This window comes from Sphaerodactylus townsendi, linkage group LG08 (assembly GCF_021028975.2).
Source record: "Sphaerodactylus townsendi isolate TG3544 linkage group LG08, MPM_Stown_v2.3, whole genome shotgun sequence".
NCBI classification, from domain to species: Eukaryota; Metazoa; Chordata; class Lepidosauria; order Squamata; family Sphaerodactylidae; genus Sphaerodactylus; species Sphaerodactylus townsendi.
This window is the reverse complement of record NC_059432.1, coordinates 14,819,984-14,845,627: the sequence shown is the minus strand read 5'-3', so window position 1 is coordinate 14,845,627 and position 25,644 is coordinate 14,819,984. Positions and strand designations below refer to the sequence as shown.

At 46.9% G+C, this 25,644-nt stretch overlaps 1 protein-coding gene across 2 annotated transcripts in view; it reads right to left on the bottom strand.

Annotated features, from left to right (window-relative positions):
* The window catches only part of CHAT (choline O-acetyltransferase), a 93,793-nt gene that overhangs the window by 44,704 nt on the left and 23,445 nt on the right, over positions 1–25,644 (bottom strand). Inside the window, exons 1-3 of one of the 2 annotated variants that reach the window (XM_048506249.1) lie at positions 24,402–24,514; positions 4,455–4,596; positions 926–1,117 (exon numbers count right to left, since the gene is read on the bottom strand). In XM_048506249.1, coding sequence (XP_048362206.1) covers positions 926–1,117; positions 4,455–4,514 — 252 coding nt within the window. In that variant the 5' untranslated portion in view covers positions 4,515–4,596; positions 24,402–24,514. Of the gene's footprint in view, positions 1–925; positions 1,118–4,454; positions 4,597–24,401; positions 24,515–25,644 lie in introns of those variants that run through there. The other variant, XM_048506248.1, reaches the window with a different exon arrangement.

Sequence of the window (25,644 nt, the reverse complement as noted above, 5' to 3'; positions counted from 1 at the left end):
TCGGATGAGTGGCAGTTATGGTGGTGGTGGTGGGGGAGCCAAGCAAAAGGAAGAAGCCAAGGGGGATAGCCAGGCAGCGGCAGCAGCAGAGCACCCAGTGGGGACGCCCCCCTGTTTGCGTTGTAAATACAAATAAACCAGGGGCTCATGCAAATTAAACTGGAGTGCTTCAGCTCTATTCCTTCATGGAAATCGACAGCCATGCAGAGGGAGAAACTGAGATACAAACAACCCAGGATGTATGATCCTGGTTCTATTCTGTGGTAATTGTGGCGTGCGGAAAACACCAATATTGTGGTGGACCAATGGTCTGATTTCAGTATAAGGCAGTGGTGGCGAATCTATGGCATGGGTGCCAGAGGTGGCACTCAGAGCCCTCTTTGTGGGCACGCGCAAACAGAGTGGCCCCCCCACGTCTAGGCTGGCCTGGGCTGCTGGGCTTGATTATTAGCATTAAACCTAAGACCAAGTTTTGGGGAAGCAGTGTAGGTAAACCTGTTAAGCGCTGTTAAACCCCACTGATTTTCATGCAAAGAACAAAAGTGCAATCCTTTACTTTGGAGTAAGCTTGGTTGCTGGCAATGGGGCTTGCTTCTGAGTAAACCCTCCTAGGGTCATGATTCACCCTTTGGAAAAGATGAATGGTTGCTTCAAAGCAAAGCCACCAACTACCACCAAGCTTACTCCTGAGTAACGCACTCCTCGGAGCCAACCGTTTTTCTAAACTAAAATCTCAGTATGCAGGTTAAATTGCCGTGTTGGCACTTTGCAATAAATAAGTGGGTTTTGGGTTGCAGTTTGGGCACTCTGTCTCAAAAAGGTTCGCCATCACTGGTATAAGGCAATTTCATGTGTCCTGGTGTAACTGTTTCTTCCGGGAGCGTCCGACATGCGTGATGAGACTCTGGAGGGAAAAAGCGCTTACCCAGTTCTCGGTTTTCCCCTGTCTTTCTAGAAGCTTTTGCTGCGCGATCTCTCCTGGGCCCCCAGCCGCTCCAAACTTCTCCACAATTCCCTTGGTCTTTGCGTATTGCTCTTCGGATACCAGATGTTTCATGCACTGAAGATACATTTGCAATGTCTGTTGGAGTGGCGGGACTGGTAGTTTGGGTAGTACCTGATTTAAAAGACCACAGGCAATCAGAAATGAGATCATGATGGACGTTCGGTTACAGCTGTAAATTTAATATGAGGTTTAATGTTCAGATGTACGTGCGTGAGATCTGGCTCCTGTGGGCAGGATTGCTATACTAGACTAGACAATACTAGAACCAGGGGGCATTCATTGAAAATCCTGGGGGGAAGAATTAGGACTAATAAAAGGAAACACTTCTTCACACAACATATGATTGGTGTTTGGAATATGGTGCCACAGGAGGTGGTGATGGCCACTAACCTGGATAGCTTTAAAAGGGGCTTGGACAGATTTATGGAGGAGAAGTCGATCTATGGCTACCAATCTTGATCCTCTTTGATCTGAGATTGCAAATGCCTTAGCAGACCAGGTTCTCGGGAGCAACAGCCGCAGAAGGCCATTGCTCTCACATCCTGCAGGTGAGCTCTTAAAGGCACCTGGTGGGCCACTGCGAGTAGCAGAGAGCTGGACTAGATGGACTCTGGCCTGATCCAGCTGGCTTGTTCTTATGTTCTTATGTTCTTATGTTTGTAACTGTTCCATGAAAAGGAATATATTTGCAAGGCTTATCTTCTCCCACCATGGTGCTGAAGCAGCCGGGGGATTTGCAGCTGCCAAATTTTCCTTACATTGCAGGCATCAAATGCCCAGAAGTCCTGTCCCATATAGAACCTTACCTGGGGCATTCCACCTTGTGGCAAAACCCACTGCAGCGAAAAAAGACTCCTCCTCACATGCAGAAACTATAACAACACCCCAAATAACAAATTATTCAGATACAAAAGCCACAGGGCAGTCCTAAGCAGAGTTATATTCTTTTAAGTAGTAAGCAGCAGTGGCGTAGGAGGTTAAGAGCTCGAGCATCTAATCTGGAGGAACCGGGTTTGATTCCCAGCTCTGCCACCTGAGCTGTGGAAGCTTATCTGGGGAATTCAGATTAGCCTGTGTACTCCCACACACACCAGCTGGGTGACCTTGGGCTAGTCACAGTTCTTCGGAGCTCTCTCAGCCCCACCTACCTCACAGGGTGTTTGTTGTGAGGGGGGAAGGGCAAGGAGATTGTCAGCCCCTTTGAGTCTCCTACAGGAGAGAAAGGGGGGATATAAATCCAAACTCTTCTTCTTCTTCTAAGTCCATTGAGGTCAAAGAGTATAACAAATTACAAGGGTATTCGAATAACAAAATTACTCAGATACAAGTGCACTGGGAAAATTTGTGGTTTTGGCCATAAACGGTGTGGCAGCATTTGGACCATTGCACAAATAAAAAGCACGCCCGGATTGTTTGTCAAAAATGTTGCATAATTAAAAATCCACTCCGAGGCAAAGTTGGGCTTGACTCGAGGAGAGCACTTGTGCGTTATCACCTTATATCCTTTTAAGTCCATTGAAATCAAAGGGTTACAAATTCTGCCGAGGACAACATTGTCAGTAGCCTCGCCTCTCAAAGGCTAGAATGATATTTTGGGTTTTTTGCACATCAGCATAAAGTACTGAGAGAGAGAGAGGGGCCACCAGCAGAATCCAGAGAGAAATTTATGACAGCATTTGAGGGGAGTGGCAACAAACTCCCTTCAGTTTACTCGGTGTATTAATCAATGGAGTTGGAGCTGATTCCTGAGTGGAACGGGTTTCCTTGGGAGGTAGTGGGTTTTTCTTTTTGTGAAGTTTCTAAGGAGAAGATAAATGCCATGACAGCAATATTGATTCTGTGAACTTAGGCAGATCATGAGAGGGAGGGCAGGAAAGGATGAATCAGAACTCGGCTCTCGTGGGGTAATGCTGATCCCCATTTTGGGATCAGGAAGGAATTTTCCTCTAGGCCAGACGGGCCACCAACACTAGAAACTTTCTTCCTTTCTCTGGGCATAGAGCTGGGGTCTCTGGGGTAATGGGAAGGGGAGGTAGTTGTGAATTTCCTGCACTGTGTAGGGGATTGGACTAGGTCAGTGGTGGCGAACCTTTGGCACTCCAGTTGTTGTGGACTACAATTCTCATCAGCCCCTGCCAGCATGGCCAATTGGTGTGATTGCTGAGTTCGCACATTTATATAAGAGGTCGGGTTTCTGAAAGTCCCTGTTCAACAAATTAATTGTCTCCGGTTTCCCCATTATTTTTATTTCTAGATCTAACTTGTGCGACTCGCCTATCGTCTGTAGTTCATAATTGTAGTCCATAACATCTGGAGTGCCAAAGGTTCACCACCACAGGACTAGGTGACCCTCGAGTTCCCTTCCAGCTCTATGTTTCTATGATTAATTGATGGGGCTCAGTTTTAACTGGGGAAATGGAGAATTAGGTGTCGGCTTATTTCATCTCGAAGTTTTGTTGCAATAAGTTATGAAGAAGTAACTTAATAAGGAGGGTCTTTCTATTCAGCTGGTGGCAAATTTGCCCTCAGTATCCCAGAAGGATCTTCTAATACGAATGTCTTTAAAATATAAATTCCTTAATTGATTAAAATTGGAGGGATCGCATCTCCCCGTACTGCCCTTCTAGGGCCCTCCGCTCTATGGAGGAGCGGTTGCTGGAAGGGCAGTACGGGGAGATGCGATCCCTCCAATTTTAATCAATTAATCCTAACCCTAACCCTGACCCAAAAAAGATCTGGCTGGCCTCAACAAGGGCCAGGGCTTTTACTGCCCTGGCCCCTACCTGGTGGAATGGGCTCCCTAAGGAGATATCTGTAGCCCCCGCGGGACCTTCAGAGTTTCCCAGGGCCTGCCAACGATCCTGTTCCGCCAGGCTTTGGCCAGCCGGGGATGACCATCTTCGACCCTCATACTACATCTTTTTTGGTCTCCCATGGGCGGGAATGGGGTTGCGATAAGTCGCCATCTGCAAAATTTTAAATTGTTTAAATTCTATGAATTGAATATTGTTATATAGATTGTTTTATATTTGTATTTATATGATGTTGATGTACACCACCCTGAGCCCTCCGGGGGAGGGCGGTTTAAAAATGGAAATAAATAAATAAATAAAATACGAATGACTGTCAATTAAGCATTTTCTAATTCAATAGACACCTTGATTTGATACATTCTGTACTGGTCACTTTCCCCTCTTATATGTTCTTGAATGTAGATTCACACATGTCCCCATGCTTGGAATTGGCATGGAGAATGAGAGTAGGCCTAAAAAGTTACTCCCTTCTAAGCCTATTAGCTTCGGTTCATTCAGAAGGGTATAACTTTGCTTAGCCCTGGGCTGCACTCCAACCATTTTCTATTGATGGGAAAGCTCCGTTTCTGCTCAAAACCCCTTCAGCGATAAGCCCTTATCTTGTTCTGATACAATCTTCCAAAATATTTACTTACGCTCTCATCTTGGCTGAGGCTATCCTTTTTCTTCCCCGTGGCTTTTTCGAGGATAGGCATCTTCGGGTCTCTTTCTGTTCTTGTTATGGAGACTAAGAATCGAACACTCTTGCAGATGATAGGCGAGTCGCACAAGTTAGATCTAGAAATAAAAATAATGGGGAAACCGGTGACAATTCAAATTGTTGAGCAGGGGGCTTACGAAACGGGGCTTTCATGTTCCCGACCTCTTATATTAATGTGCGAACTCAGCAATCACACCCGAAAAAGGAAGGCATGGAGAATTTGGTAAACCCAAATCACAGAACACCTCCCGAACACCAAAGTCATATTGACTATTTTCCGCTTTTTTACTGATTAAAAAACCGCCAGGTGGATTTAAAAAGCCAAATACACCTGGGATGGAAAAGCTGAATAATATTTGGCTTTTGAAATCTTCCTCCCCTCCGCTGACATTTTCCAAACCACATGGGCTTGGGAGCCAATGGGGAAGTGGAGAGAGGGGGAGAGAGATCTCCATGCGGCACTAAGCAAGCTCAGCACTGCATGCAAGATCTATCTCCCACTTGTGCTGCTGGCAAGGGAAAGGGTCGGCCCGATCCTGCATGCGGTGCTGGGATGGCTCAGTACTGCCTCCAAGATCTGTCCCCCAATGTTGCTTTCCAAGCCCTCCAAACCCTCCAGTTTATCCAGGGAAACTGACCTTTGACACCTGGACATCAGTTGTAATCCTACAAGATCTCCAGCCACCACTTTGGTCTTGGAAAACATTGGTGGGGGCTGTTTACTCCTCCCCTGCTGTTTCCCAAGCCCCTGAGGTCTTGGAAAATGGCAGGTGGAGCGGGGGGAACTGAAAAATGTCAGGTTCAGGTTTTTTAACCCAAACACTTTCAGTAATAAAGCCGATAATTCTGGGTTCTAAAACCCTCAACCCGAAGTTTACCAATATTTTTTCATTGATGCTCATGCCTAGTGGAGAAATGGTACCGTATATACTCCAGTATAAGCTGACTTTTCCAGCACATTTTAATGCTGAAAAAGCCCCTCCTTGGCTTGAGTATATATGGTAATTCCAAGATGGCGGCTGGAGCTGGGGCTGCTGTGGGGATCCGGTGAACATGTTGCTGCTTTTTTTATAACTCACCAGAGGCCGTCAGTAAAAACAATGAAGCTGTAAGGACCAGATTGCATAGCATTACAAGCTAGGTTGTATGTGTGTTATTATTATTGTGTGTTAAAAGAAAACCGAGGGGCATTTCTCTCCCTACAAGGATTATTGTTGCGTTGCATTCTAGATGAATACAATTCTTCATACAGTAGCTTCTACTGCCCAATACTGATGTTGCTGAAGACTTAGGCTCATTCTGCACATGCAGAGATAATGCACTTTCAAACTGCTTTCACTGCTCTTTGAAGCTGTGCAGAATAGCAAAATCCACTTGCAAACAGTTGTGAAAGTGGTTTGAAAACACATTATTTTGCGTGTGTGGCATGGAGAAGCGAAGACTTTCTTTGGAGCAAAGTTTTGGCTGGCATGGCTATGAATCCCAGAATTATTCTACATTTGGAGAGAAAACTGGTTCATTTTAGTGTTCCTAGAGTGCTGGAGAAAGCTGCTCATCCCTAAATGCAAACTCTCTACTAAGCAACTCTTATCTCATCTCTTGCTCCCCAAATCTTCTGTTTTAGCCACTTTTCACTAGAGTCAAGTCTGAAGGCTTATACTCCAAGTCAATAAGTTTTCCAGTTTTTTGTGGTAAAATTAGGTGCCTCGGCTTTTATTCGGGTTGGGTTATACTCTAGTATGTACGGTAATCATCATTCTGGAACATGGTAAACACTGGCCCTGTTCACAACGGATCTTCATGGAGAAAGAGTAAGATAAAAATATACCAGACTGATATGTAGCCAGCCCATTGTACATACTGTAGGAATGCAAATCACTGCTTTTATTAATGATCTTAGACTGAATTATTTAATGAAAATATTTTTACCCATCTTCCCTTAAACCCAAGGTGGCTTCCAATTTATTTTTTATACTTTAAAATAAGAGCAGCAGTGGCGTAGTGGCTAAGAGCAGGTGCACTCTGATCTGGAGGAACTGGGTTTGAGTCCCAGCTCTGCCGCTTGAGTTGTGGAGACTTATCTGGGGAATTCAGATTAGCCTGTGCACTGCCACACACATGCCAGCTAGGTGATCTTGGGCTAGTCACAGCTTTTTGGAGCTCTCTCAGCCCCACCCACCTCAAAGGGTGTTTGTTGTGAGGGGGGAGGGCAAGGAGATTCTCAAGCTGTGCCCTTACAGAGACTCCTACAGGAGAGAAAGGGGGGGATATAAATCCAAACTCTTCTTCTTCTATGCTTTACATTGTTTGGGTGTTTTTTAAAGGTGCTCTGTAACTACTCTTTGGGGTGTGGAATAGTGTAGTGTAGTGTAGTGTAGTGTAGTGTAGTGTAGTGTAGTGTAGTGTAGTGTAGTGTAGTGTAGTGTAGTGTGGTATGAGTGTATGGTATGAGTATGAGTTATAGTATAGTATGGTATGGTATGAGTTATAGTATAGTATAATGAGTATAGTATAATATGGTATAGAGTATAGTATAGTATAGTATAATTATAGTATAATTATAGTGAGTATGATCTTGCCAGATCTTGGAAGTTAAAGCTTTCGGCTGGTCCTGGAAAGGAAGACCTCCAAAAGACTCTTTAGAGGAAGAAAATGGCAAACCATCTCTGCTGGGTTTCCTTTCTCACTGAACACTCCACACAAGGCCACTATAAGTCTGACTGATCCCGGATGACACTTTACAGAGCAGGAAAGCTATCTCTTTAAACGTGCAGAGTTAGGGACAAGATGTTTAAAAATTCAAAGAACATTAAGATTGGTGTACTTTCTTTACTCTGTCTGCTCTCTTGATGACTTCTTTAGGTTTTGTTCTTTTAATATATGCTTTTCGTAATTAGCATGGTTACCATCCAGTTATAATAACCTCGGGATGATGTTGGGGTGGAACCACCCGTCCTCTAAGTACCCTTCTTCCAACTTAAGTGTCTCTTCCACCAACAGAAGCTCCACCAGTTGGAGGAAGCCATTCTCTAGAGCAGGTCTGCAACCTTCAATCGCTAGCTCAGATGTTCATGGATTGCAATTCTTTATCAGCCCTGCTACCATGGCCAATTGGCCATGCTGGCAGGGGCTGATGGGATTCGTAGTCCATGAACATCTGGAGAACCGCAGGTTGCAGACCCCTGGTCGGGAGGAAAGCTTCACACTTGAGCCAAATGGAAAGGGGGGGTATAAATATGTTAATAAATGGATAAATAAATACACTTTGCTCAGGAAGATGGTGGGATCCATTCCACTCAAAGGCTACTATCTTTGGGTTGTGAAATATCTGGAGATACTGAGGTGGAGCCTGTTGACAGCAGAGTTTGGGGAGGGGAGAGACTTCAAAGGGGTATAATGCTATTGAATCCATCTTCTGAACAAATCAGTTTATACAGGGAAACTTATATCTCTGTCCCCTGCAGATCAGTGATAATCCTACAAGATCTCCAGCCCCATCTAGAGATTGCAGTTCTTTGTAGATTCTTATATTCCAGATGTTATGGACTACAATTCCCATCAGCCCCTGCCAGCATGGTCAATTGGCCATGCTGGCAGGGGCTGATGGGAATTGTAGTCCATAACATCTGGAGTGCCAAAGGTTCACCACCACTGCCCTAACCACATTATTAACAAGTATAGGAATAATATGAATTTGAAGTTTTGACACCTGCACATAGATAACATTTCCCTGGAGCTGGAGCATCCTGAGAGAGATCGATTCTTCCTAGACTGCCCCTGGTCTCCTTTATTTCCTGCCAGGGTTGCCCTTCGCATTGTTGGTCTTTCGTCCCAATGGTTGATCCACACTTTTATGCGGCAGCCACAGGTTTGTCTCCTGCTCAATACTCTTGAAGCGTGGAGGACACATCTGCATCTTTCAACTCCTGGAATGCGTACCTGAGCTAGGGTGGCCAGCTGCCGGGTAGGGCACTGGAGATCTCCCAGTATTAAGCCTGATCTCCATATGACAGAGCTCAGTTCCCCCGGACAAAATGGCTGCTTTGAAGTGTGGACTCGATGGTGTTTTGCCCTATTGAGATTCCTCCCCAAACCACGCCCTCCCCAGGCTCCACCCACAGAACCTCCAAGTATTTTCCACCTAGAGCTGGCAACTCTAACCTAAGCCATGCCCAGAGGTGACTGAAGTTGCTGATACCTGGTCCCACGTATTGTGGTTTTCCCCAGGGAGACATTATGATAATGCTAACTGCAATGGCCTCTGCTGTATTCAGCATGAATCTGTCCAGCTTACGTGCTGTACGGCTCCCATAGAAGCAATCTAACACTGGCTACTGGTGAATAGACAGCCTCCATTTTTGTACTCTCTGTTTTGGCAAATGCTGCTTAGAAGATGTGCAGTCTCGGGTAAGAGAGAGGGAAAGGGCACAAGAAAATTAGAACGTAGATTTGCATAAAGACCACTCTTGGGGGGGGGGGGAGTGGAGATTTGTGATTGGTCTCTCCTTGCAGCTCCCACAGTTGAGTTACCACCATTGGGGAGTTCTTATAAGTCATCTAATTTTTTTCTGATGTAGCTGAACAATGCTTAGACTACGTTGCTTAAAATCAGAGACTTTATAGGCGCTAGCCAGTAGGTGCCTGTGATATGTGCACAATTGCAGTCTGCAGAAAACTCATGAGTGCAATAGAAACCGTAGCTGGAAAGTGAGGGTTGTGGGTCGGATCAGGTTTTCTCAATGACAAAATAAAACACAGTGATCAGACCTGCAACTTATTCATAAGGTGCAGAAACGAAACCTCCAGCCAACTCGTTTTGATCAGCGAATCTGCTCCCAGTGTGGAAATGAGCATTTCAAGGGGAAAGGTTAATGCACTGGCTAACAGTTCCTCTCTTCTCTTGATACAATCTTTGCCAAGTAGCCATTATCCTCTGTGCCAGACTGTATTCACAGGACCCTCAAAATGAGCTTGAATTCTGCATTTCAGTTTCTGGAAAGTTATGTGGAATGGCAATGGAATTCTTTTCGCAAAACTTGTTCCCGAAGAATTTAAGCGCAACTTACCTGGCCCTTGATTTGCCATCCGAGCCAGTCAGCTTTATTTATCATTAGTGGGGGTATAATGAAGTCAATAAAGAAATGCTTGTAAGATCTTGAATGCTTTCCATTTCTGGTCTGGTCCATGTAATGTACACTGTATCGATCCTCGGCTAAGCTCAGAGTCATTTCTAAGTTCTCTACAACACCTGGCACCTTGCGGGAACCTATACTCATTTCCCAGAATCCATAAACACTCTTGAAAACATATCAACCCCCCCCCCCCCCGGTCTCACAAAGCTCGCAGGGAGGGAAGGTGATATATTTCATTTGGGAACCTGTGACACCTCCCCAGAGGAAGTTCCCTCCCACATGCTCCATGTGAAGATCCGTAGACAGGAAATTCAGACATCCGAGAACATAATTATTATGTAAGCTCTTTTTTAAAAAGGTTTAGAGGATAAATGTTAATTAGATCATGGCTATTGTAGGAACTTATCGCCAGATGGATTGTTGGTTTCCATCAGCCTTCTTTTTCCAGCATGGCCAATTGGCCATGTTGGAAGGGGCTGATGGGAATTGTAGTCCATAACATCTGGGGTGCCAAAGGTTCGCCACCACTGAGGGGGTTTCCTCATCCATTGGACAAATTCTTTATAACCGGATGTAGGCGTCAAGCTGTATTTGATTTTGAGATGTAGGATTATGTCTGCAAGATGAGAACCAAGTTTCATTTCATTGTCTCCAAAGAAAGGCAACCAAGTGACTTAGAGTACCCATCTTAAGAACACTTTTCTGGGAGTTAGCCCGACTGAATACACCTGAATAGACCTATTATGGATCCCTCCAGATACAAGCCTGCTCAGGCCCTAATAATGGGAAATATTTAATTGCCCTTTGAGCCATGGCAAAAAGAAAATCTGAATGCAGTGGGTAATGTGTTTGCGCTTCCAGCCTGAACCTCAACAGGGTAGCTCCTTTTGCAAGGATCACGTTATTGTGGAAGGACGACTTAATTGTGCCAAAAAAAACCATAACGTGAAATGGTTTTACAGCTATTCAGCAAAACGATTTGAAGGAGAGCTAAGATGTCAGGAACCAAGGGAATGCCAGCTGCTCCGAACAGGCTGTCTCCACGCACACAAAACACTGTGCTTTCCTTAACCCCATGATGGGGCAGCTTACATTTAACTGGACCCTGCGGCTTCCACCCCTCTTCAAAGCAACCGCCGCAGTTCACTGCAAATGAAGAGCATGGAGGGACCCTTTTTAGCACGGACGAGAGAAATCGATCGGCACTTTAAATCGTTGTTTGGCTCAAATTAATTGTGCCCGTCTAGGGAGAGAAATTCCTTCACCTTTCCACATTTGTCAAAAGGAGTTTTTGCCAACCTGATCCTGAGGACAGATGAGATGCAAACCAATTTGATCCTGGCGTGGTTCTTTTTAAATAACGGGAGGGATTTGACAGGGACTTCAATTTGATAGTGAAAGGAGATCTGTGATAGTATATAGGAGCATTACTTTGGAAGGATAGATTCTCTAGTGAGGCTTATGGGAGATGATGGAACTTGAAACTTTTAATTCGAACCCCCTACCCTAAGTGGGATGAATAAAAACAAATGGTTAACACTTCCTTATCTTAACCTCTGTATTAGGATCCCAAAACTTTTCAAGTCTGCAAACATCTTGGTAACACGAACTGGGATTACTCCATTAAACGATTGTAAGTAACTAGAATCATTTTTTGTAACTCTCAAACTGAAAGATTCATTTGAAATTATTATTTCTAATATTTTGTTCTTTCTGGGTTATTTGTAGGACCTAGATCTAACACACTGGGCTGTAAATAAGATTTTATGTATGGATATTAATTCTATGTGCATGAGGGTTATTTATTGACCTATAAAGAAGATCCAATGTGATCCAAATGCATCAGGTCTTTTTGGGCAAGATTTTGGGATATTTTATACACGACCTTAACAATTGTGGTTATTTTGGGTACATTTTGTGGTATTCTACATTTGTTTTTAGATATTTGACATATATTTTCTATGGAGATTTTAGTGCATAATTTTCTGTTGATAAGAGTTAAGCACATGGCACTAAAATGTACATTTAATATATTTTATCAGGCATCATCTGACTTCTCGACTTCCTTGGGTTCCTATACTCTTTTCCACTGACAGATAAAAGTACAATTGTGTGTTAACCTATGGTATCCTGGTCCTTCTAGGGTCCTAGTGCCTATAGCTCTGTTCCCCTACCCCCTGCTCATACAAAAGCAGAAATAAAAAATAAAATAAAGCCGCCTTTTCTTTTCTCCCAGACTTGCAAGGACGTTTCTTGGCATCCCAAGAATACAACCTTCTGTGTGCCAGTGCTTCTTTGTCCTTTAGAGGGGCGCAGAAGACATGCCATTTAACTTTGAGGTGTCTACAAAACATTCATCAGGATTTGCTGCTCTTCCCTAATGTGGGAATACACATTCAGGGTTACTTTCAGAGTCTAGCTTCGAATTGTCTGCCTTCTGCGATTACATTTGAAGTAACAGCGAGGAGAATTCTCTGCAGAGTTTGAAAAGCCCCTCCTGCTCCGTCAGCCATTTTTTCCACGGGAATGAATGACACCGTTTGGAAAAGGCAAGTTTTGCCGATAGTAGTTCGAGGCACTATAAATGCTCTTTTATCACTGGGCCATGTTTAATGATCAAAGAATGATGGTTTTGGGTGCTGTGTGGTTTCCGGGCTGTATGGCCGTGTTCTAGCAGCATTCTCTCCTGACGTTTCGCCTGCATCTGTGGCTGGCATCTTCAGAGAACACGGCCATACAGCCCGGAAACCACACAGCACCCAAGTGATTCCAGCCGTGAAAGCCTTCAACAATACAATGATGGTTTTGCGGAAGGCTGCCCTTACAAATGAATTTTAATGTTCATGGACATTCAGGACTATTTTCTACTGTGGAGGCATGCTTCTTTCTCTTCCGCTGCACCACTACTGACCGCACTTCTATCTTTCGATGGAAAAGAGTATACCGGTACCTTGTTTTCCAGATTGGGCCCGGATTTTTTCTTTTTTTCACTTTCTTGGGCTGCTTGCAGGTGCAACTCTAAAATGGCTGCCACAGGAGGCGGAGCCGACCACAGAGTGTTGGAGAATAAGGTTGTACATCCGCCTTAAAGTAATTTGGCATTTCAGGCGGAATCGCTGTTTAACGGGATGCCTTTTAAAAGGAACGCCCATGGTAACAGGTTGAAGATCCTTGTGTTGAGGTGGCCCCTGTTGCTGAAGGAACGTTTTGAAAATCTTCACAGTCAATCGGAATCCCTGAGGGGCTAAAATCCCACCTGGCCTCTCACCTACATTCTAAAGACACCTGACAGGTGCAAGAAGAGGGGAGGTGAATGACATGGCACAGATAGGCACCACGTTGAGGATTCCTGGTCTACAGCAACACAAAGCAGAAGTTATGTTGCCTAGATGAGAGTTGGCATCACACCTGCAGTTCCCCACTGACTCTAATCGGGGGCCCAGCTGACCCCGTCCCATTCCCCTTTGAGTTAAATCTTCAAAATGTAAAAAAAAGGAAGTCGAAGAGTCCCTCTGCCCCTGATAAACTGTAAAAACAAGGCCTGCAGAACGCCAAGTCATTTTCAAAAAAACATTTGCTACCTTTGGGAAGAGTTTATGTCTTCATTTAAAAAATGGAGTCCAACCTTACCTTCTGATTTCAAAAAGTTCCCCGGGAGTTTTCTCAATTGGCTCCCAATATGATGGGGGAACATTATGGAGCAGTGCATGAGTCCAATATGGTGGTCTGGTTTGCCATGGCACTAATAGGCACAAGGGCAAAGGCTCCATCCTCAGAGCCAAAGCTCTGACCAGTTACAAAAAATAACCATCCAAAACCTCCTTCAGTGTTCAGAGTTTTATTTATTAGTGTTCTTTCAGCTGCGCAGCTGGGAACTCTCTCTCTCAAGCAGGCAAGGAGGAGGAGGTTCAAAGGGGTTGTTGTTTGCATAACATAACTTATACACCTGTAGAAACGTACCTCCCTCTTACTCTGTCCATTGGCTAGATTTGGAATACGTATACATTACCATTGAAATCTCCACTCCTAATTTGGACAGGACTTAAGTCAACAACAGCCTACGTAAGACATGGCAAAGTTTCATTTCTTCTTTAGGATTCTATTCCCCACCTTCCTTTGCCCACCTGGACACTTTGACATGGTTGCCATATCAACCACTAACTTCTTATCTTTTAGTAAGAGGCCGTTCCTAAATTCCAAAGCGTGTTCACTAGACTTTACTGAAAAGTGCAGAAATCTCTCTCCCCCCCAAGCAAGGCTTCTACTAATAAATTTACAGCTCTTTGTTTAACTAACAGCATCTTACTGATCCTTTATGAATTACCTCTAATATACTTTATGTGATTAAATATATGGCTTAAAACATTATAAACTATATGTTCATATCAGCACTTTTCTCATTTATTCGTTTGTTTTTGTTTTTATCCACCGCCCTTCCCTTCGCAGACTCAGGGTGGCTTGCAATATTTAACAATAATACAATAAAATATATTGAAACCCAACCTGGATCCTATGGTGATTAGACTGTCATAAATGGAAGGGCAAAGTCAAAGTAGAAATCACACAAAATAAAGGAGGGAGACTCGTGGTGGAAAAACTGTAGTAGCCTCAACCACATGTCTGGTGGAATTGTTTTGTCTTGCAGAACTTCATCAGATCCCACAGGGCCCAAGTCTCGTGCAATAGAGCGTTCCACCAGGTTGGGGCCAGGGTAGAAAAGGCCCTGGCCCTGGTTGAGGCTAACTGTATATTTTTCATGGCTTCCTTGCACCCAGTTTTGGAATCGCAGCAGTTTTGGAATCGCAGCAGTGGATGGAACGAAGTCTGCTCCGATTTGGAACAATTTAGCCAACCTCAGATACTATACCAGTGTCATTTGACAAGAAATGTTCTGTCATGTTTCCACTGCCTCTGACACTGGCAAATTTACCCTTGGATTACCAGCTCCAACAGTTTTTTGAGCAATCAGGGCTTTTTAAAGACAGCCGACTCTCAGTGCTAAACAGAGATGGACCGATTTCTCTACATCTTAGTAGAACTGTAGTGGGATGATATCAATAAAGCCAGAGCCAAGAGTGGGGGTCTGGGGAAAGAGGTTGGGATGGACGAGGGCCCTGTAGTTGAGAGCTGCTGTTACGGGGTGGGGGTGGGGGGATCACTACTTCTATCAGATGCTGGGAGATGTCAGAAAACTGGATTTCTTCCAATCTGTGTTAAGGGATACCTACTGTGAGTGAAAGGTCTGTCATTTCCGTAGGGTCATACTACAGTGCTCGAAGAAGAAGAAGGAGAAGGAGAAGGAGAAGGAGAAGGAGAAGGAGAAGAAGAGGAGGAGGAGGAGGAGGAGGAGGAGGAGGAGTAGTTTTGGATTTATACCCCACCTCTCTCTCCTGTAAGGAGACTCAAGGTGGCTTACAAGCTCCTTTCCCTTTCTTTCCCCACAACAGACATCTTGTGAGGTAGGTGGGGCTGAGAGAGTTCCGAAGAATTGTGACACAACAGACATCTTGTGAGGTAGGTGGGCTGAGAGAGTTCTGAAGAACTGTGACTAGGCCAAGGCAGGAATGTAGGAGTAGAGAAATGCATCTGATTCACCAGATAAGCCTCCGCCACTCAGGTGCAGAAGCGGGAAGTCAAACCAAGTTCTCCAGATTAGAATCTACTTGCTCTTAACCACCATACCACGTTGGCTGGAAGAAATTCAGGATACTCAGCCAGACTGCAGAACTGAAAAGTGGCCATCAAAAATAGTTTTGAACGTCAGCTGGAATGGGACATTCCAATTTGCCTCACTATTTTGTGACTGCATTGCTGAATCTCTAGCAACCTGGCATGCCTATTGAGTTGGCATAACTTGCCCCAAAGGAGACGGGACTGGAGTACAAAGCGTGAGACATGGTTGCTCCCTTGATATCACGAGCACACATTAATTCCTTTCCTTTAGGCAGCCCTCGCCCTGGAGCCAATGCCATCTGTCCTTGTATTACGCTAAAGGGAGAATCCAGGTATGCATGCTTAACGGATCAGCGGAGTCATGCGAGGTATGAAAAATGGGAAAGGTGTTCATTTTTGGATTGCGCTGTGCAATGGCAGGGGGAGGGGGAGAAAATGAAATCTACGTAGGTGGGTTAGCAGAGGGGAGTGATCTCCATTTGGGGAGGGGAGGAGATTTTGGAATGTGGCAGTTGCTCAAATTTAAAATAAACCATGGAAGTATCTTATTTTGGGTTTACTCTGCGCATGAAACAAATTATTCATTTAAAATATTAGTTCACCATTTAAAATATTTAACCACCGCCTTTCTTCTTTACAGTACTCAAGGTACCTTACCATATCAACAAAATACAGAAAACAGAGTACATAAAAATAAATACAATCAAAATTTAAAACCTCAGCTTAGGACTTCTACTAGACTTAATCAAATGCAGTCCTGCATTATTGTTTCCAAACCTATATCTTGATGACAAAGACTAGAATTTCGAATATGTATTAAAAGTTCAGGGTAAGTAATAATTAACAGCATACTAGTTAGATAAGTTGATAATTCCAACAACACGTAGACAAGTGACATCACGTTCAAGGAGAAGTCCAATCACTAGGGCAGGGGTAGGGAACCTGCGGCTCTCCAGATGTTCAGGAACTACAATTCCCATCAGCCTCTGTCAGCATGGCCAATTGGCCATGCTGGTAGGGGCTGATGGGAATTGTAGTTCCTGAACATCTGGAGAGCCGCAGGTTCCCTACCCCTGCACTAGGGTGTTGGAGACGGGGTCTATTCTATATAATCCTACCTTCTTTTCTTTCTATTACTTCTCAAGTTTTCCTTTAATCAACACAGTAATGCGTTCAAGTAAAAATGTAGACAAAAGTGTAATATACTTGTGAAGACTAACAACACCTTCTCTTCCTTTCCTCTTTCTCTTTCTTCTTTCCCCCTTTATGTCTATCATTTTAGCTCTATTTTTGAGTTATAGCAGTAGACAATGAGTATATGAATTAATATGTTAATATGGGAACATAATAAATCTTCAAAGACAAGAAGACACAACGATAACAAAGAAGCAAAACTAACAATTGTCATTATTATAACTAATGGTATACTTCTTCTATATGTTCCCAGAGAATATCAATTTTGTATGTGCTGCTATTTTTATTTTACTTGCTATTTTATGTTGAAACTTCAATAAACTATTTAAAAAAATGCAGTCCTGCATAAAACCATCTTCAACTACCTCCTAATGATTGGAAGGTGGGGAGCCAGGCATCCTTCCTTGGGGGGGGGGGGGCTGACCTATAATTCTGGGGCTACCATGAAAAAGGCCCCGTCCTGTATACCTGCCAAACGAGCTTCTTTTGAATAATGAGACAGTTGGGAGCGTCAGACTCTCGAACATGGAAATAACAGAGACCGTAGGAAAATCCTAATGCAGTTTATTTCTAACAACGCGTAGAGTAACAATCGAAAGCTGGATCTAAGCTAGAGAGCTTAGATCCAAGAACAATATACATCAAACCTCCCCCTTTTTGCCCCACACCAAATGTTTCTTACAGTTTCTACAACATTTGCACTACAGAGCTTCAAAGAACCTGGGAACCGTTCGCACCTTCTTGCAAGACAGCGGGCGCCAGGGAGTTGCCAGGAAGAGAAGAGGGAAACAGGAAAGCATTTACATGAAAACATTTGCAATGCTTACACAGCAAGACATCTAATCACTGACAGGCATGGTCCTGCCAGGGAGGGCCTCTCCTTAAGTTAAGATTCTTAAATAGGAACTATAGAGTCCCACAATAGATGGTGTATGTATTGGAGAATTTATTTTTTTAATTGCTAGTAAAACCAGGCGCAAAACTCTGAAGGACTGCATATAGTAGACACTCTCATGTTTCCACTGCTGGGGGAAGAAGAGAAGAAGAAGAGTTTGGATTTATATCCCCCCTTTCTCTCCTGCAGGAGACTCAAAGGGGCTTACAATCTCCTTGCCCTTCCCCCCTCACAACAAACACCCTGTGAGGTAGGTGGGGCTGGGAGAGCTCCGAGAAGCTGTGACTAGCCCAAGGTCACCCAGCTGGCGTGTGTGGGAGTGCACAGGCTAATCTGAATCCCCCAGATAAGCCTCCACAGCTCAGGCGGCAGAGCTGGGAATCAAACCTGGTTCCTCCAGATTAGATACACGACCTCTTAACCTCCTACGCCACTGCTGCTCCTAGAGATCAAAACTAGTGTAATCTAACCACCATTGATTTAACTGCAGACCTAGCTGGCGAGTTGCTTCTCGGAAGAGCTTTTCAATACATGCAACCAGACACAAACTGGGCAGTTCTACATGGGAAGAATTACAGTTCCAAAAGAACTCTGGTGCAGTTCAGAAATTAATATTGTCAGCACAAGTGCCGCCAAAATATCAATTCTAAGGATTTCCTTCCCCTTTGTGTGGACTTCTAAATGTTACAGGATGTCGTATTTAACTTTTGGAAAGGGAGAAAAATCACGTGCACACAACAGGGGAAATGCACAGGTGAGCTGGGCCAATCACAATCATGTGCCGCTGTGTGATTCCAAATGTTCTTTCTCATGTGGTGTGAGAGTCTCACGGAAATCATGCAGACTCATGTGGTAGGGCAGTGGCGGCGAACCTATGGCAGGGGTGCCAGACGTGGCACTCAGAGCCCTCTCTGTGGGCACGCACAAACACATCTAGGCTGGCCTGGCCCGTTGGGCTCGATTATTAGCATTAAACCTAAGACCTAGTTTTGGGGAAGCAGTGTAGGCAACCCTGTTACGCGCTGTTAAACCCCACTAACTTTCATGCAAAGAACTAAAGCATGATCGTTTACCTGGGAGTAAGCTCGGTTGCTGGCAATGGGGCTTGCTTCTGCGTAAACCCTCCTAGGGTTGTGATCCACCTGTTCGAAGAGTTGCATGGTTGCTTCAAAGCAAAGCCACGGACTACCACCAAGTTTACTCCCGAGTAACGCATGTCTCGGAGCCAACCATTTTTTTCTAAACTAAAACTTCAGTATTCAGGTTAAATTGCCGTGTTGGCACTTTGCGATTTGGGTTTTGGGTTGCAATTTGGGCACTCGGTCTCGAAAAGATTCGCCATCACTGTGGTATGGTGTGCTTATGTGGTGTGAGAGTCGTGGAAATCTGCTTCCCTCTGGAGGCACTCCCATAGTAATATATAAAAGTGTGGGTCATATGGGTTGTAAAGGTCAGGGACGGAGCGAGGGGGGAAAGCGCCCGTGCCCTGGTGCGTCCTTCCCCTGCCACACCCCCGTCCGCCCCCGGAAGGCCACGCCATGCCCCTGGAAGGCCCTCACCATACCCCCACAGGAGCATGCACCCAGTGCGTCGTGCACCCCCTGTCCCCTTGAAACTACGCCTCTGGTCAAGGTCATATGGTTGCTTCTGTGCAGGTAGTACTCCCATTGGTGCTGTTATCATTGATATGAACATAAGAACATAAGAACATAAGAACTAGCCTGCTGGATCAGACCAGAGTCCATCTAGTCCAGCTCTCTGCTACTCGCAGTGGCCCACCAGGTGCCTTTGGGAGCTCACATGCAGGAGGTGAAAGCAAGGGCCTTCTGCTGCTGCTGCTCCCGAGCACCTGGTATGCTAAGGCATTTGCAATCTGAGATCAAGGAGGATCAAGATTGGTAGCCATGGATCGACTTCTCCTCCATAAATCTGTCCAAGCCCTTTTTAAAGCTATCTAGGTTAGTGGCCATCACCACCTCCTGTGGCAGCATATTCCAAACACCAATCACACGTTGCGTGAAGAAGTGTTTCCTTTTATTAGTCCTTATTCTTCCCCCCAGCATTTTCAATGAATGCCCCCTGGTTCTAGTATTGTGAGAAAGAGAGAAAAATTTCTCTCAGTCAACATTTTCTACCCCACGCATAATTTTATATATGTGAAAGGTAGGCGTGTGATTCAGCTAACTTCTGTGGTAGACATCCTCTTCAATGCGTCCCACATAAAACGTGAGCACCCCTTCATGGATTATCTATCCCCTTCAGTCACTTGGTAAGCTGGTGGTGGGGCAATTATTCATTTATTTACCAGTAGGGCTTTCATGACCCGCCTTTCTCCAATGCAGGACTTAATGTAGCTTTCGTAAGCAGCTTCAATCATGAATGGCAAGTTTACCAAATACCTACTGGGGGATTAGAATAGCCCCCAGGTCAGTCCAGTCCAACCTTCTGTTTCACACCTTGGCCAACCAGCTGCCCTGGTAGGCTATCAAACAGGTCCAAGAGGCTAAGGCCTTTCCCTGATATTGCCTCCTGACCCTGGCATTCAGAGGTTTGCTGTCACAAGATGTGGAGGTTCCCTTTAAAGGTTCCCTTGAGCAGTGGCGTAGCTACCCCAGGGATAGGTGGGGACAAACACCCTGGGCAGGCCCCATTCAGTCACATTGGGGGCAGAAAATCACCCCACGCCCCTCCTGCTTCCCCCCTTGGCCGACCCTGGCTCCGTTGGGCTGCTTCTTGATTGCCAGCATGCCGCGTGCCTTTTTTCACTGCCGCTGCGGCTGCTCACTGATTCAACATTTCCCTTGATCTGGCAACCCCCGAGACCTCTTTCCCTCTTAGCCTCCACCTAGTCACGTGACTGGCACAAAACAGCCTGTCAGCTGGAAGTGCCAACAGATCCTGGGCTTTTTGTCATTGCTAAGGTCCCAATGTTGAAATGCTCATTGGCAAAGGTGAAAAATTTGGTCTGGAGTCTTTGCATGACCTTAGTCATAGGTGTCAAACTCGCGACCCTCCAGATGTTATGGCCTACAGTTCCCATCATCCCCTGCCAGCATCATGCTGGCAGGGGACGATGGGAACTGTAGTCCATAACATCTGGAGGGGCCGCGAGTTTGATGCCTGTGACCTTAGTGAACACAGCAACCCTGTGCCATGTGGGGGTGGAATTCATGGTGTAATGTGGGGCCGTTCCAGACCAATTTCCGAAGAACCAAATTTCCTTCTTTTTAGGAAAGAGAGACAGAGACTTGCAATAGGCAGTTGGTATCCCCTCGCCCCACTTCAAGGCTGATAAGGGTAGGGTGGGAAGCCCCGTTGCCTGCAATGTGTGTACAAATTACCTCGGGTAAATAGGTCTTGAAGGTTTTTTTTTGTAGAGCTTCAAAACCTGTTGAGCCTGGCCAGTCACATACTCTCAACCTAACCTACCTCTGACGGTTGGTGTAGAGAAAATGTCTGTATTAGCTTAACCGTGGCCATTTTGTATGTAGCCTCTAAGTGTAACCATTTGATGTGAACTTTGTAACCCTTTCATATCACTGCCACGGCCCCTCTGTTGTGAGTCCAAGAAATAGTTCTTGAAAATAATTGCCTATCTTTGGCTTCCCCCCAGCTTTCCCATCCTGGTACCGAGTAACGGTCAATGGAAGGTCTTGGCCCAGCTGCACAAAGTTTTGCTAACGGTTGGAACTTCAATAAACTTTCAGCCACAACACTTGATAAGAATGAAGATTTACATGGACTGCTTTAGTTAATTAGCACCAATTTGTGATTGGTTCACTAGGATCATGTGAATGTTCAAAATCCTGCCACCATGTAGAGGATGAGTTGGGTCAGGATTTTGAACATTCACACGACTCAGGGAAAAAAGACTATTTCTTTAAAACAAGTTCTTAAAAGTTTATCAAACTCAGCATCATTCAACAAACTATAGTCAATTGGCATGCTATGCATACAGTTAGTTGAATAAGAGCAAACAGACAAAAATCACTGAACCTACTAAAGTCAAAATATAAAACTTTTCCATAATTGCTTAGCAGGCAAAAGAGAAATCAAACAGTTCTCATAATTCAAAAGACAGCCTCTAGCCAGCGTGAGGTAGCATTGTGTATTAAGAGCAGTTAAGGGTGGGGGGGGGGGGGAGAAGTAAGAAGAAAGGGTAGGTCTATTACAATATTGAAAAGCAGATATAGGGGAATTGCATGTCAGCTGATCCTAGTGGACCAATCACAAATTGGTGCTAATTAACTAAAGCAGGTGATGTAAATCTTCATTCTTATCAGGTGTTGTGGCTGAAGGTTTATTGAAGTTCCAACCGTTAGCAAAACTTTGTGCAGCTGGGCCAAGACCTTCCATTGACCCTTACTCGGTACCAGGATGGGAAAGCTGGTGGGAAGCCAAAGATAGGCAATTATTTTCAAGAACTATTTCTTGGACTCACAACAGAGGGGCCGTGGCAGTGATATGAAACGGTTACAAAGCTCACATCAAATGGTTACACTTAGAGGCTACATACAAAATGGCCACGGTTAAGCTAATACAGACACTTTCTCTACACCAACCGTCAGAGGTAGGTTATGGTGAGAGTATGTGACTGGCCTGGCTCAACAGGTTTTGAAGCTCTACAAAAAAAACCTTCAAGACCTATTTACCCGAGGTAATTTGTACACACATTGCAGGCAACGGGGCTTCCCACCCTACCCTTATCAGCCTTGAAGTGATATTAAACTGTTACAAAGTTCACATCAAATGGTTACACTTAGAGGCTACATACAAAATGGCCACGGTTAAGCTAATACAGACACTTTCTCTACGGTTGGTGTGAGGAAATGATGTAAACCTCTGCAGGTCCCCCCCAATTGGGAGAAAAGCAGGATGTAAATAAAGATATCAGCAACAACAATAGAGGTTTCCTTTGTTATAAGAATAGGATGTTACAGAGTGAAAACTACCTTAAGGTAGTGAAACAGTGCCATCAATTGTACCTCGCTAAGCACATGTACCCCAGACAAAGTCCCACTGACTTCAGTCAGACTGACTTCCTAGTAAGTATCCTTCGCATGGCGGTGGGACTTACTTCCGAGTAAACAGCCATAGGCGAGGGTTGCCCGAAAGAGAGGCGTTTGGGATCAGGCGACCGCTCCCTTTCTCGGGGATCGATTTACACCCACCGCTCTCTGCAGGTTGCCTTGGGTGAAAATTGAACTTTTGGGAAGGGTTGGGGAGGAGGTGGAAAATATACAGCCAAAGAGTACTGCGAGGGACCTCCGGCGTCTCAAGGAAGTCAGGGCAACCCTATCGAGGCTTACTCTATTGAGGCAACCCTATCCAGGAGCAGCAGTGGCGTAGGAGGTTAAGAGAGCTCGTGTATCTAATCTGGAGGAACCGGGTTTGATTCCCCGCTCTGCTGCCTGAGCTGTGGAGGCTTATCTGGGGGATTCAGATTAGCCTGTGCACTCCCACACACGCCAGGTGGGTGACCTTGGGCTAGTCACAGCTTCTCGGAGCTCTCTCAGCCCCACCCACCTCCCAGGGTGTTTGTTGTGAGGGGGGAAGGGCATGGAGATTGTCAGCCCCTTTGAGTCTCCTGCAGGAGAGAAAGGGGGGATAGAAATCCAAACTCTTCTTCTACTCTTCTTCTTACACGAGTCTGAGCCCTTGGGTTTGAATGAGCCCGCAGGGGAGTAACTCCGCGTCGCATCGCACGTTGTGGGTTACAGGGGAAGCCCGTTTGCAAAGTCGCCTGGGTCTTCCCCGGCTTTGCCTCCCCCAGAGAGGTGAATGGAAGAGGAGCGGGCTTCCCTAGGAGGAAACGAGAAACTGCTCAGCGGATGGGCAGCTGGCTCATTCGGATGGGGGACCCTCCAGGGGTCTGCAACCTGCGGCTCTCCAGATGTTCACGGACCACAAATCCCATCAGGGGCTGATGGGAATTGTAGTCCATGAACATCCGGAGAACCACAGGTCGCCGACCCCCTGCTTCAGACGGAGCAGATGAACAGCGGCGGCGGGAAGCCAGGAGTGCCAGGAAGGCAGAGAGAGAGATACTCACCCGTCCCTGCCAAGCGTCAGACAGCCATACAGTGTCCAACCGCCGCGGCCCCAGAGGCGATTAAGCCACAGCTCGCACACCTGCTGAATGAGGCACTTTGAATCCATGCTCTTAAAGGACCATTTGCAAGCGGTTTTTTTTTTGTGCCATCTATAAACCCAGCTGCAAAGTGCGTCGAAAGTGCATCGTTTGGCACGTGTGGAAGCGCCCTCGATCTCAGCGCCGCTGCTCCGGGGCCAGCGAGATGAGGACGGGCGCTTTTTAAATCGCGCTGCTCCCCAAAACCTCCCTGGGGGGGGCGGGGGGTTGGGAAGCGAGGGTGCCCTGAGCGACCTGAATGGCACCCGGGCCGGGGTAAATAAGCAAGAGCGCGTCGCTTGGTTCCGCTGCAGCCCAAAGCAGGACCCAGCCGAGAACTTCTCTGTCCCCCGAGGTGAAGAGCCGTCCACAAGGCTGGAGAAGCGATTCTTTCTCCCTCTTCGCCGCCCTCCTTCAGCTAGCCAGACGCTCCACCTGCCGGAGCCAACGCGTGGCCATTTGAGGAGTCCCTCCATACCCCCGAAGCCCCCAACCCAACTGAAATCGAAGCCATGCCTTTCTCCCCCCGCCCCTAAGCCCAGCAAGGAACTTCGTCGGTTAGCTAAGGCACGACGGACAATGCGATCCTACGCAGAGTTGTTCCTGTCTGGGTGCGCGCCTGGAAAGCGCCGTCCAACGGAGGCTGCCCTACAGCGACCCTCGAGGGTCTCCGAGCGGGGCACAGAGGTGGGCTTGCCCTCGCCTGCCTCCGCGCAGCGATCCTGAGCCTTTCGGGGCGGTCTCCCACCCAAGCCCCCAGTTGCCCCCGCTGCGCCTGGCGGAGAAGGCTGATCGCCCCGCGGCGCGGGTTCGGTTCGGCTGAAGCGCCCCAGGGACCGGGACCGGGAGTCGGCTTACCTGGCGCGCGCCGGAGGATCGCGGCGGGGCCGAGCGCCCGGGGCCCGCGGGCACAGTCACGGAGCTGCAGGCGGCGGTTGTGGCGCTGTCCATGGTACCGGTCCGCCTCCCTCCCGGCCAGGCTTCCCCGAGCGCCGACCCACCTTCCCCGGCCCCCGCCTCGCCAAACCCCTCCTCTCGGCGCCGCCCATTCGCGCAGCCGCGCGGGGGGGGGGGGAAGCGCTCATAACAAGCCGTCGAGCCCACCGAGGGCCAGGTTGGGGTTGGGTTGCGCCATCCTGAGCCGGCTGAGCGCCTCCGCCACTCCAGGGCGCGTCCGCACCTTCGGGACCGCGCTCGACGCCGCTTCCGAGGAGCCCGGGATCTGGAGGGGGGCCGTGAGAAGTTGGGCCCCCTCCCCGTCCCGGACTCGAGGAGCCGCCTCGGAAACGGCGTCGAGCGCGGTCCCGAAGGCGCGCACCCTCTTGGGGTATGCAGAAGGGGCGCTCCCTGGCGCCTTCGGTTCATAGGATCGCGGTTGCTGAAGATCTGGGACAGCCCCCGCCCACCTGCCCTTGACGGAGCGACGGTCTTGCTGGTTGGAGGCAAGACTGGTTCCAGATAGGCAGCCCCGCTCCCCAATTCCATCCCTACACTTAGAAGACAGGGACGTTTTCCAGACCGCGTCGAAGTTGACCATGACCCTTGAGGGCCTTTCCCCACTTTCGTCCTTCCCCTCTATGCCGGGCGCTGCTCTCAGCGCGCAGCATCCCAGGCGCGCGCCCGGCAGTCCCCAGGACTCCACGCGCTGAGGGGCGCGACAGCAGCAGCTTCGGGGCGGCTGCGCTGTCGCCGCCCCTCTCAGTGGGGAGTGCCGAGGGACCCCGCGGGACCCCGCGCTACTCTCCTCCAGTAGCGTGGGGCTTAAGGGAAGTGGGGAAAGGCAGGGAACATTAGCGCATTAATGTCAGGGAACATTAGCGCAGCGCTGGAACTCCACCATCCCGAGCAGAAAAAAACACCTGTGTAAACCCACGTTTAGCGGGGTTGGGGATCTGTTTGGGATTTCAGCCTGGAAAGGGGAAGGGGGGCTCTTTTGCGGGAGGTGTGTGTCTGGGGGTCAAATAGGACAGTTAGAAACTTGGAAATTGTCTTGCTCCTCGAAATCTCCGAGAAATTCTTTGCCACTCCCACCCTGGTCAGAAATTAAGTCAGAAGAAGAAGAAGAAGAAGAGGAAGAGGAAGAGGAAGAGGAAGAGGAAGA